General features: G+C 40.4%; 1 protein-coding gene across 1 annotated transcript; it reads right to left on the reverse strand.

Annotated features, from left to right (window-relative positions):
- Positions 1–11,277: 11,277 nt before the first annotated feature.
- Positions 11,278–13,190, reverse strand: LOC147435336 (putative aldo-keto reductase 4). The gene is made up of 4 exons (XM_086487720.1): positions 12,894–13,190; positions 12,353–12,406; positions 11,451–11,543; positions 11,278–11,316 (listed from the first exon to the last, which is right to left on the reverse strand). Exons 1-4 carry the CDS (start codon positions 13,188–13,190, stop codon positions 11,278–11,280), a joined length of 483 nt encoding a protein of 160 aa, XP_086343846.1.
- Positions 13,191–13,435: the final 245 nt, after the last annotated feature.

Below are 13,435 nucleotides of genomic sequence, written 5' to 3' on the forward strand. Positions count from 1 at the left end.
CATCGAGAGAAATGTTGCCATTGTGCTTGATGTTCTTAAATGTATAAGGAGAAGGAAGAGGAGTCTACAGGTCGGAAACCAGCTAAGAGCTCATGGGGCACACTACCATGGAGAAAAACCCTGGTGCCAATGCTAGGACTAAGGGGCAAGCAGAAGAAGAAGAAAAAGTCAATCGAGTGCTGCAGCGGCTTGCATGGTCAGATTAATAGGAGGAATTTTGACAATGCAATTATGAGAGCAGCCAGCAAGTAGGCCTCCCCAATCTTAGAACAAAGAAAAATGTTGCAAAGTCATCGACATTTGTAAGAAAAAAAATAAACAATTTGTAAAGCTGTGAAGAAATTTGAAGGTCGTGAAGCATATGGAAGGTCGAACGTGTTCCAAATTAACCTTACTAAGACATTTTTGGAGGCGTTGAGACCTCTCAAAGACTCTGCACAATGTGAAGTAGCAAAGCTTGGCCAACTATGAAGGTCGAGATATTGATGCGACGATAGAGTGAGCAAAGTGAGAGTGTAGGTGAGGCCAAAGCACATGGCAGGTTTGTAGCCAGCAGATGTCATTGGATGAGCGACTGATCTGTTGGATAATAGCTGCTCCATTGATGAAACCTGAGAACACGTTGATGCAATGTTGGAGAAGGCAAGGTTGATTTTACATACAGAGGACGACAAAAGTAAGATCACATCTATGAGGGAGATGAAAAAATTCTACTAAAGAGATTGCAAGATACAACATGTAAAAGATATAGCTACACGGTCCAAGCCATTAGGAAATTTTTGAGGTCATTTGGAGGGCCTTCTAAGAGAAATAGAAATTTGACTTTCTTTCTCTAGAAAATAGGTGTGGTAAAAGCAATTGTAAAATTGGAATAACCATTCGAAAAGTGCACTTACAAGTAGATTCTTGCCACAGTGTCATAACGGCCATGATGATTGAAGAATAAATCATTTTCAGTTGCATTTAATGAACGTCCTAGAATTGGAGGGAGTTTCCTGTACATGGAATGTATGACTAAAGGAAATAGGACGTATCCTTCCAAACCCGCTCTCTCCTTACTCTCTCACTGTTTGTGCACTGACCTTAAAGAAATCCTCCCTTTCTTGCCCTGTTGCACACATGGCTTCTTCTTCCACCCCCACAATTGTCCTCCTTAAAAGTCCCTTCTATCATCTACACATTGACATGGATCCCCAATATACGCCACTGTGTAAGCGAGGCAAAACTAACATCAAAGTGACACCGATCATGACAGAGAGACTCAGAGCAGAGGGAGCAAAACACTTAGATATTTGGATAAAAGGCTCACTCTATCCATTGAATCTTATGGCAAATGCTTTCCTCGCATTTTCAAATCCCACTAACTTATTGACCTTTGCAGGTAATGGAGAGAATGGATTCCTTGGCTACTGTAAAGCTGCAAACAACAAATCAAAAACTTACAAAGACATGGTGAAGCACTAAGCAAATGAGATTCAAAGACTTTCAAACTTGCATCATGAGGACCAAAAGACTGTAATGCAGCACACACAAGAATCACAGGTCTTGCGAACAAAGGTCATTACAAAACAAAGTGACAATGTTAGGCACTCGTGTGCGAAAGAAGAAACTATGGAATCTTGAAATGTTGAAGGTAGGCTCTGGCAACCTTAAGCAAAGAATCCAAGCATTGAGGTGAGCATTGTAAATTGTCTAATTAATTTAAATTAATCTAAGTTTTTGTTTATGTTAGTTATGCTTTCTTTGTAGAGATTCCATCTATCCAGACAAAGAAAACATAGACCCGAAGGCCAATGTAGGAAACCAGTTAAAGCCATTGATAACTAGTGGTCTTGCAAAGGATATCATGCATGACAAAAAGTTTCAGGTTTTGCAATGGGATGTCATTGACAGATTCATTTCAAAGAATGCAGTGCCTGTCAAGCATATACAGGGTACATTGGACTCGCTTGGAGTTAGTAAAAGAGGTTACACAGCTATTCAACACTCTATCTCTTTCATGTTTGTGAAGAAGGGAATAAAGTCTAAGATTTTACCAACAACTGCAAGTGTTTGGAAGGAAAGACTATATCTCAATAATGAACAGACAAACTTCATTGGATGTCCATTTCATATTCAAGATATTTATAGCTCACAGGGAACTACTGTCACTTATGATGAGTACAACAATATCTTCATGGACCTCACTTTGTTGCAAACTAGAATGGTAGAGTTCTACAATATCACATTCAAAGAGACAGGTGGTTTTCTACATTTTGTTTTGAAGCTAGATGAGTGTAAGATTCTTAAAGAGAAGAAGCTAGAGCGAGTTACAATCACATTAATGAATAGGGCCCTTTTCAAATGTCCCAATGATGACCCTTCATACTTCAGTGTTCAATCAGAAACAAACATATGGTGGCTTGGTGCATTTCAGGTAGTCCAATTATCTTCAATTTTGCAGCTCTAGCAAACCCTCTATTGTACCTAAATTTTAGATTTATTTTTCGTATATCATAAGGATTGATCTTGCAGGTAAAGAAAGAAGACCATGAAATTTTATTTTGGGTGTTCCATCAAATCCCTATTCTAGATATCATTGATAGGCAAATGAATCGAGGAGAGGTATTGGCTGTAGATGGGAGAAGAGACTTTCAAGTTCAATGGCATCTTCCAGGTGACATCAAAACACTGAAGTGTATGTATAATTGTGGAATGGGTGCCATGGCAAAGTCTCCATGCTTGTATTGCATGGAGCCTGCAAAAGTGATGGACCCAAAGTGGTGGCGAAAGGCTCCTACTTGTTACAATCAAGACTCTATTTTCTGACCAGTTCTGGATATACCACTTGTTAATGTCCATATTTGTACAATGCATGGTCTTTGCCAAATTGCAGAGAAGTTGGTTTATCTGTACATTGGGTTTGCTTGGAAAATCAAAAAGTCATATGAACGACAAGTTGCTCTAGAGGCTTTGGAACTAGTTTTGTCAGATATTGCTCTACATGGGGGAAATGTGAAAATACAGCGGGATGAAAAAAGGTCAACCAATGAGAAAGATGTACCCTGCAAACCATCCATAGGTGGGGTCATGGAATGCCATTTTCTATATAAACCTCAAGGTATGAAAGATGTGAAGCTAACAAAGCAAGGGAGAGTATATCACTCTACCTACATTAGTAAAGTTGAGTATATGCACTGGAAAAAACTTCATTTAGCAGTGAAAGACCAAGAGCCAACAAGTCGCAATGCAAAGGGTGACTTGTGGGGTTCCATTGACATATTATTTCAAATGTGTGAGAATGATGATTGGTTGCAGGATAATCTCAGCAAGTTTAAACAGAACCTTCAGCTCCTACTGAAAAATCCTTCAAGACAGCATGGACTGACACTCAAATCACTCATTACATGGTAAATTCAAAGCACCTCATACAGTCTTAGTACTAAGTTGTGTTTAAATTTCTAAATAAATTTCTTGTTTTGCAGCACATTATTTTTAATCATTTTGCCATACTTCATCCAAAAGTATGGGAATCCAGGTATATGGAACACCTAGGGCCTAGAGAAGTCTCATTACATGGCTAGAAATGCTACTTCAGACACACACAACATGGAGGCTCTCAAAATAAGGCAAACAGTCTGAAGGAGTTATTTTAGTGGTTTTATCGTAGAATCATTCATAGCATGCAACAAAAGTAAGTATTGGCCTCTTCAGCAACCGTACAAGCAATTAGACATTTGCAACTTCAAAAAAGAAAGCGAGCAGACGCATTCAACAACTCAAGTGCTCTTGAAAATAAAATCAAGTGGAGAGAGACAATGCAATATGCCAATCATCGGTGGAACAAGAGAGTTAGAGTTTAGATGATCGGATGTACCACAAATGCCTGTAGAATTCAATCCAATATGTACCACAACTATTTCAACATTTTGATGATTTGCAAATATCATTTGGAACCTCGCCCTTGTATCTGATCATTAAATGTTTTCCATACTCTAAGAGTTCAGAAGGGTTTTTTTTCCCTAAAGATAATGCCATTACTGTGTATGTGTAGTAATATGCTGCATGGCCCCTAGAATATCCTGGCGAGTAACCAAAACATTCTCTCCCAAAACCTTGTTGACAAGGATAACTTTGTCAGCATTTTGTGGCAGCATTTGACCACCTAAGACGCGAGATAATGTCTTGAAAGCATAGGTTGTAGTATTCCCCTCTTGTGACATTCTATTGTGGAAGATTAGGATGGGTGCCTCACATAAACTAGGAAGTGCAAAGTCCTCCCACAAACAAAAAATACTTTGTATATCATGAAGGAAAATGTATGACCTATCTCCAAATTTAAACTCTGGCACTCCTAGTAGCATTAAGGTGGCTTGTCGCTCATTGAAACCTGACACATTTAGAGGTAGCTTGATATCTGAGGTTTTCACTGAGAGAAGATTGCTTCGTTTCACCTCTTTTGCTTCTTCTTCAAGATAAATGGAATCCTCTATCTGTGTCACTTCAATATATTCCTCATTCTTTTCCTCTTTTTCATTTGCTGGTAAATCTTGTTCCTCCTTTCACAGTTATTACCAACAAATCATATAGACAATAAAATAAGATGATTAATATGGATAAAATGCAAATCTGGTTTATATTTGTGAAGAGTAAAAGCCATACAAGTGGATCATGGTGCACAGAGTACATAAACAAAAATCAACACAGCTACAGACGCGCCGTGATCCACTTAATGGGCTTTCATAAAATGGAATAGCTATCAAAACATCAAAGATTTTTTTTTTTCAAAAAAAACGTTTGTACAATATCAAAAGAGGGTTATGGTGCGCGGAGTATTAAACTAACGTCAACAACTCTACTGGCACGCCTTGATCCACTTAACGGGCTTTCATGCATTGGAATACCTACAATATTATTCTACAAAAAAAATCCTTTGTAAATATCAAAAGAGGATCACGACGCACAGAGTAGGTAAATGATTGGCCATAATGTTATTGGCGCGCCATGATCCAATGTTGGTTTTTGAATTGTGAAATGGTCTTTTACATTTTGAAGCACAATCCCTAGACAAAACTGAACTAAGGACCAAATGAAAGTGAAGAGATTGACTTTACCTTTGCCAGGACTAGACATTGCTGTTGGAGTAGAGGTTCAGGACTTGGAATGCTGTTTTGGGTCTTCAAACTTCCGATTCCTGCACCTTGAAGGAGGCAGAGGCCTTCTTCAGTGTCTCTCTCTCACTCCCTCTCTCTCTCTCTCTCTGTGTCTCTCAAGCCTCTCCCTCTCTCTCGAGGTATGTAATTAGCTTGACCACACGAGTTATTCTCTCTCTCTCTCACTCTCTCTCCCTCTCTCTCTCTCTATATCTCTCTAGCCTCTATCTCTCTCTTGAGTTATTCTCTCTCTCTCTCTTCTCCCCTTTTCGTGCAATAATAGATATTACCGTTGGCATTCTTAACGAAGCAAGCTGCATATATTGTACACGTGTCACAAGGACATGCATTAAATGGGCGGTACAACCACAATAAGTACTTTTTAACAACCCAAAATAACATGTACATTTATAGTAACAAATGCACACTTGAATTCATGATAAGAGAGAGAGAGAGAGAGAGAGAGAGAGAGAGAGAGAGAGAGAGAGAGAGAGGGAGAGAGAGAGAGAGAGGGAGAGAGAGAAAAAAGACGACCTAGACGACCTCTGCGAGAATGAGAGAGAGAGAGCTAATGGAAAATACGACCTTTGCAAGAGAGAGAGAGAGAGAGAGAGAGAGAGAGAGAGAGAGAGAGAGAGAGAGAGAGAGAGAGAGAGAGAGAGAGAGAGAGAGAGAGAGAGAGAGAGAGATAGATAGATAGATAGATAGATAGTTCTATTATCATCCTGGGAGGTCAAATATGACCTATGGGACCAAATGAACATGTCACGTGGTGTGAGTGGAGTTCATAAGTGACTCTCGATGCTCAAAAATGGCTGAAATGAGCGTCGCAATAGAGAGTCCACATCGTGGTTGGGAGAGGAAGGTATGTAGGGAGAGCTCATGGCTGAATATATGGGGAAAAGAGGACCTAATGTGGTCAAAAGCTGAGCACTCAAGTAGTGTGTGGTACTCACTCTCTCGCACTTGACGAGGGCATAAGGTTCAAAGTCGATGACACTCCTCGCCAGTGCCCCAACGTCCTGTCTCGCAGCGTAGAGAATGGGAGCTAAGACGAATGGAGGCAATGGTGCGGATCGCACTCAACGGGATGGGCTCAAGGATGTAGGAATGGGTTCGGTTACCTCGTTCCGAGAAGAAGAGAGATTTGTAGTTTGGGGCAACGTGTGTGGTGTAATGGCTGGAGAGAGAGAGAGAGAGAGAGAGAGAGAGAGAGAGAGAGAGAGAGAGAGAGAGAGAGAGAGAGAGAGAGAGAGAGAGAGAGAGAGAGAGAGAGAGAGAGAGAGAGAGAGAGAGAGAGAGAGAGACACCTATGGCGAGACATCCTTTGCAACCAAGGTACAAGGCTCGTACAAGCGTTTTCTTCCAGTTGAATTCCACCAAGAGAGGTATTTCCAAAGTGGTTTTTAAAGATGAAGAGAGAGAGAGAGAGAGAGAGAGAGAGAGAGAGAGAGAGAGAGAGAGAGAGAGAGAGAGAGAGAGAGAGAGAGAGAGAGAGAGAGAGAGTACTACAATTCAAAATTACTACTTTACACACTATTTCATCATCAATAAAATTGGGGCTTGTTGCCTAAAAGGCATGAACTAGATTTCAAATTTTTTTCCATCCACTTGTGGATCACGACACGCAATAGGCTATTAGCCCATGTCAAAGCTGAGCCTGCGCGCAGAGAGAGAGAGAGAGAGAGAGAGAGAGAGAGAGAGAGAGAGAGAGAGAGAGAGAGAGAGAGAGAGAGAGAGAGAGAGAGAGAGAGAGAGAGAGAGAGAGAGAGAGAGAGAGAGAGAGAGAGATCCTTTGCATTTTTTCTTCCAGTGGAATGGCAAGAACCAAGGCAACAACAAGGAAGGCAGGGAAAGGACCAAGGCTTGCAAAGAAAGCATGTGGAAGGTCTACTAGTAAGAAGAAAACTTCAGGTAAACCAATGAGATATTGAAGGGACCCAGAATGAAGAATATTCAAAGAAACATGGGTTTGTTTAAGGAGATCAGAAAAGCTCAAAAATGTATTGAGCCTTGTGTCCCTAAACTTCCTTTCCAAAGAGCAGTAAGGCAAATTTGTGAGGAAGCATGTGCTGCTACAATGATATGGAAGGTTGTTGCCTTGCTCTGTCTTCAAGAAGCAGTAGAAGATTTTTTACTGGAGTATTTTAATGATATCACCATTATTGCTGCTCATGCTCACTAGGTGACAATAATGGACAAGGACAGTGAGACTCTCAAGAGAGTGCATTGGAGATACGATAAGCTCCTTATCCCTAATGAGTTTATTGATCCCAAAATGAAAGATATATTGCTAATACCACCAGGCCACCGGGATCACGGGGTTAAGATTCATGAGGTTACTCATGATGTGAACACCAGAGCCAGAGCTGAGCAAGAAGAAAGACGTCACTTTGAAGCAGAGAAGTTAAAGAGGATACAGTCTGCTGCTGCTGATGAAGAGGCCCAAAGGAGAAATTATGGGCAAGTTACCACAGATTTAAATGAAAAAAACAATGATATTTTACATTCCATGAAAGAAGGAATGTTAGCAACCATTCCCCTTGCTGATGGTACTAGCCAATTAGCCCTGGATTCTGTTGATATTGGGATTTTGAAAGATCCCAATGCACAAATTACAGACTCTATTGTTTATTTATGCCTAAAGTAAGTGCTCTTCTCTACCTTTAAGATCCTTATGTTTTTGGTACTTGGTATGTAATTAAATCATTGTTTTTGATTGTAGCTTAATAAAGAGCCAGCTCCCTCAAGAAACCCATACTGAAATATATATTTTAGATCCACAGTTGTCTGTGCCAATCCGAATAAAAAACACCCCTCATGGCACATTGGAGAGATGGTTTGTCCACTGTCCAATGCTTCAGCTCACAACTCTGGTGTTGCCATATGAATCAAATAATCATTGGAGCCTTGTATCCATTGAACTAAACAAACAAGTGGTATGGACTATCAACTCCATACAAGGAACACATTTAGAGATAAGAGTGTGAGTGTTGATAAAACCTTTAGTGTTTATTTGGGGTATGGTTGATGACCTGAATATTGTTAATAACAAATAACCTTCACTGTTCATAGATGTGTAAAAAGATTACTTCATGTCAATGGAAGGCTTTGTGGAAATCATGAACTCTACAAGTCAACCTTTAAAGCTGTCAAAGTGCCTAATCAGTCAGAGCCAAATTCCTTTGCTTGGAGATGTCTTCTCCATGCAGAGTACATACTACAAAGTTTTTTTGCTTTGAATCCATTTATGTCAAAGGTATTTCCTTGCTATGGTTTGGACCAACTTGGTGCTATTATTAATTAAAGGGTTGACCACAAGTTAACCTAATTTTACAGAATGCTATGGAAAATTATACCTTGGAATATCTACAAAGGTACCGCGCTTCAATGATTCAACATCTACTATCTCTTTCAACCCCAAGAGTTTTAGATGCAGAAGACAATTTTATCGAGGACCATATTATAGCTTTAACAATGACGAGTGAAGAGGAAGTCATGCCAGTTTCCACCACTAGAAACCAAATCCCTAAAACTGACCCCATATTAGAGGAAAAGACACTGGTAAGCTTTGTAGTTGGAGCGGCTGAATCCGAAGTTGGGGTTGATCAATGTGAAGTAGAGCAAGCCCCTAAAAATGCAGATGTAAAATGATCCTTAGAGCCAAGGAATGCTACAGTGGTTCTAGGCCAAGCAGAGGAGGATAAGGGAGTGCCTATTATTGTGGCACAGGATGCGGCTCATGATCAAAATCAAGAAGTCCAATCTCCTGTACTTGCAGATGTGAAGAGCTCTTCAGAGCCGAGAGAAGAGACAGAGTCAAAATGGAGAAGGAACTGGTTGAGCAAAAATTGTAGAACCTAATTCTATTCACAAGAGCACCTGCAACCCTACAAAAGGACCCTACATTCTGTCCTGTACCAAGGATAAGGAAATGCCAGGCATACGATGCACTGATGAAGAAGAGGCCAACATGGCTAAATTACCCACAACTACTAGCTTCAGAGTAGGGATCAACAACATAAGAATACATGGTGAAAACCCTAATGGGTGCCATGACCTTTTTCAAGATCCTCCCTGACCTCTCATGTGTAATGCTTTGTAAGGTCTACAAAATGCTGCTCACCTGCATTCAAACTTTTCACGATCTTGAGCAATCAAGAGCACCATGGATGTCTTTCCTCGAAGGCAACAAAGGTCTATGCTATGATTTAAGTGGACAACCTTCAGAATAAATCCTCTACGGCTTCTACGCCAGATGTATGTTTCTGTCATCTACCATTGTGTTGTCATTTAAAGAGGCATTCCAGACAAGTTTCTTCACATGGTGAACAAAGATATTTGGTCCAGTGATCAACAACCTTACATCAAGGTTTGTTGGCTATTCAACCATTGGACTTAAAAACAGAGTCACCATGCAGTTTTTGCAAGTCCCTGACAAAGAAAGACAAATCAGATATGAAAAATCCCTACATGCACTAAAAGACCTCCTCGCCAGTCATCAACCCAAAGACTACTTCAGTCCATGAAGCTGTGCGAAGTGACAACACAGTCGAGGAGGGGGGGAATGTTAGAAACAAGCTAACTTGGATAACATTTTTCAGAGCTTTTATTGTAAAAACACTTATTATTTTGATGAATCAGGAATGTTGTAACTCCTACTTTCCAGATAAACAGTGTAATTGATGAGCCACAACTACCTGATGTGGTGGAGAGAGAGAGAGAGAGAGAGAGAGAGAGAGAGAGAGAGAGAGAGAGAGAGAGAGAGAGAGAGAGAGAGAGAGAGAGAGAGAGAGAGAGAGAGAGAGAGAGAGAGAGAGAGAGAGAGAGAGAGAGAGAGAGAGAGAGAGACCTATCTATGGCAAGCACATCCAAGAAAAACATGAGGCATCGGCCAATTGATGAGCTGTGCAAGACAACGGACACGAGCTACAATAGTGCTAGGTCATGAAGCTAACGGAGCTGCAAGACGCAAGAGGGAGGGGGGTTGATGCTTATCCTCCTTCTGATGGCATAGACAAATATGGTTGCAGATAGAGCATGATGGGAGAGGATAAATAGAGGCACAAAAGCGAAGATCACTGCTGGACACTAGCGTGAAAATAGGCTATTGCAGTTCTCTTTCTTGCATTGACAGAATTTTTGTGGAATCAAAGTTGAAAAATTAATACATTCCATCCAAAAGGTGCCTTAGTAGGTAATAAGTTGGTGGCTGCTCATTGCGTAGTATGTATCCCATCAATGAGTGTCCACTAACTTATCCAGGTTCAATCAAAAAATTGTGAATTTTAAAAACAAAACTATCATTTTTTATTAGCAAAAAGGGGAGGTGAGACATCATTAAGGCCTCATCCCTTAGGGGCAGGCAAAAAAAAAAACCCCACACAAATATACAAAATTCCATCCATTATCAAGTGCCCAAATACGCTCGCCTTATTTTGCCTTTTTCCAAAGGCAGTGCCAACAAAAGGCAAAAGATAAAACTCTTAAGAGATGGGTGTAAAGTGGTACATATAGCTATCCATAAAGCCAAGAGGCCTGATGTGAAAAGGAGGGCTTGGAACAACAGGAGTTGCTTAATGTTTTCTAAGAATATGTACCATGTAATAGATGTACCATCAGTAACCAAATCTTTGTCATCTATGTATATGCATATTCTTGAAGAAACTAGACATGAATGAACCCCTTGCTTGCCAAAGCAAGTCATTTTAATTTGACCGGTGCTTTAACAATAATACCCTTCCCCCAATCCTCTTTAAGGGACAGATGCACACATGCTGTTTTACAACACCAAGGAACTTGAAGAAATTACCAAGGACAAAAAAACATACATACATGATTGTGAAGACCCATTATGACATACACATAAGAAGATCTCAAAAGCCAAAATTTATGCAAGCAGCAAGTGCAATAGCCCCCATGAGACCTCCAACAAAGTTCTCTTCGGTAGCCGCACTTATCAATACTATCTTTAGCTTCAACAACATACTGAGTGGACTTCAGTGCATCTCAGATCATTGTACATGTCTTTCAAAGCATGGAGTCCTTCACATAGCAACAATGTTTATCATGGAGTAGCTACATTCTCCTTTTCTAGAGGTGCTACCTCACCGCCATCAAAACCAGGCTTGCTTCCCTCCACCTGTTAGCCTAACAACACTTCCTCCCATTGCTTTGCGGGTCCCTAAAAAAATACAAAACAAATTTTAGATAAAAATGTAGTTCTACGCAATCAAACTAAAGACTTGATCTTTCAATGTTCTACACAATTAGACTTCATACCTTCTAGGATTTCTCTTGTGCCATGCAAGGTTTTACCATCTTATCATAGGTTGGAGTCCCATAGACTTGCAGAGCATGTTGTACAGTAGAGACAAATGCTTGCACATCAGCTAGATCCACCACCTCACACTGCAGAATCCATCACAAGCACATCATGAACTCATCGCATAATTGTACATAAACGATGATTAGAGGAATAGCCCTGCTCACTTTCACGTTGAAGGGCTAGTCTATAGGGAAAACAGTCGCTCCCTCTCACAGTATCCAAAAAACCACCAGTTGAAACAACGACTCGAATATGATGTAATATGTCAAATTGCCAACAAAATAGAATGTTCTTACAAACTCAAAACAAGAAACCGATGTTTTGGACTAGTGAGCAAATGCCCTAACCCTTTGTTCATACATGCAAGCACTGGTATAGTGTTTACCGGAGACAGAAACAAAAATAGATACACAAAAGGAAAACTGCACCATCGGATCCATTTAGTTAGACATGCACTAGTGTAAAGATTAGTAGAAACAAAACCGGCACACATAGACCATATTGTGTCATTAAGCATGGCTTGAAGTTGGATGAACCCACATGGCTCAAATCTGTTGGGGACAAGCATGTAATTAGTTGCAACTGCGATCAAATGTGCTAAATGTGGGTTGAATTTAACAATACTGCAAGCTTTGGTTGGAAATTTCACTTCCAAGTCTTCAAGTTGTTTTTCTAATTTCTTTTTGCCCGTGCCCTAATACATAAGACAACAAACATTCACAATGCTAGATGTGCATAATATGTTATGTGAAAATAAAGTATTCCATTCAACCATTTGTAAGATGCTGATTTGTAAACTTCTTACCACAACTATCAGCTGCGCATTATCCTTGAGGATTTTTGCAGCTGCTTACACAAGGATATTTGAACCTTTCTATTCCGGCAAACCTACCTCATCTTGTAAAGCATCTTTTAGGGCAGGCTTTGCTTCTAACACCTGCCATGTCTAAGACAACAAAGGAAAATAGTCAACATCCTATGTAGTGAAGAACAAGAACAACTAGATGCACAAACAAACTTCAAAACGGAGCATGTTTGCCAATCAGTTTGGTGATTGAAGAAACTACAAAACATGCAGTAGAAGAGGGACAATTGTGTGCCTAAAACCTAGCCAAAAATAGCTTTTACGTACACGACACCTCAAGCTAAGTCTGTAGGGATTGCACTAATCCAAGGGAAAGAGCGTGTGTGTGTGTGTGTGTGTGTGTGTGTGTGTGTGTGTGTGTGTGTGTGTGTGTGTGTGTGTGTGTGTGTGTGAGAGAGAGAGAGAGAGAGAGAGAGAGAGAGAGAGAGAGAGAGAGAGAGAGAGAGAGAGAGAGAGAGAGAGAGAGAGAGAGAGAGAGAGAGAGAGAACTCATGCTTACAAAACCTTGCACCACCACCAATGCATCGAACTATGAAAACCCCACAAAGAGGTAAAGCAATACTCACACAAAAAAAACAACACGGTGTTGGTAATAGAGGTCCATATACTCCACATCAAGCCTTTTTGGGATGGGTTCGAAAGCCTGCCTCACATACTCTGCACTACCCTTGACTGAATAAACACCATTCTCAACGATGTTGCCAGCCTTTGTATCTAGTTGTATACGTTCCTGAGAAAAGTGTTTTATAGCCTTGCCGACAAGAACCTCATTGGTGAAGAGGCCATAGATGTCATCAATGTCAAGGAAAGAGGCTCCACTATTGATAGTGTGATTGATGAGGTCGATGCCCACCTCCTCTTGCATAGGCGTTCATAGAAAGCAGAGAGGCCCATGCAACAAGCCTGAGGTGGAACACCTTGAAGCCCTACGATCCAAGGGGCACATATATTGCTCGATCGAGATGTTGCGACATCTGCAAACAAATGACTCTGAGAAGAGTAGCTCCATGCTTTATATATATATATATATATATATATATATATATATATATATATATATATAGAATATAGAGTATCCATTTTCAACAAGATGACGACTTCCTCTTTTCT

Source organism: Adiantum capillus-veneris, chromosome 18 (assembly GCF_014529385.1).
Source record: "Adiantum capillus-veneris isolate H3 chromosome 18, ASM1452938v2, whole genome shotgun sequence".
In the NCBI taxonomy this organism is placed as follows: Eukaryota; Viridiplantae; Streptophyta; class Polypodiopsida; order Polypodiales; family Pteridaceae; genus Adiantum; species Adiantum capillus-veneris.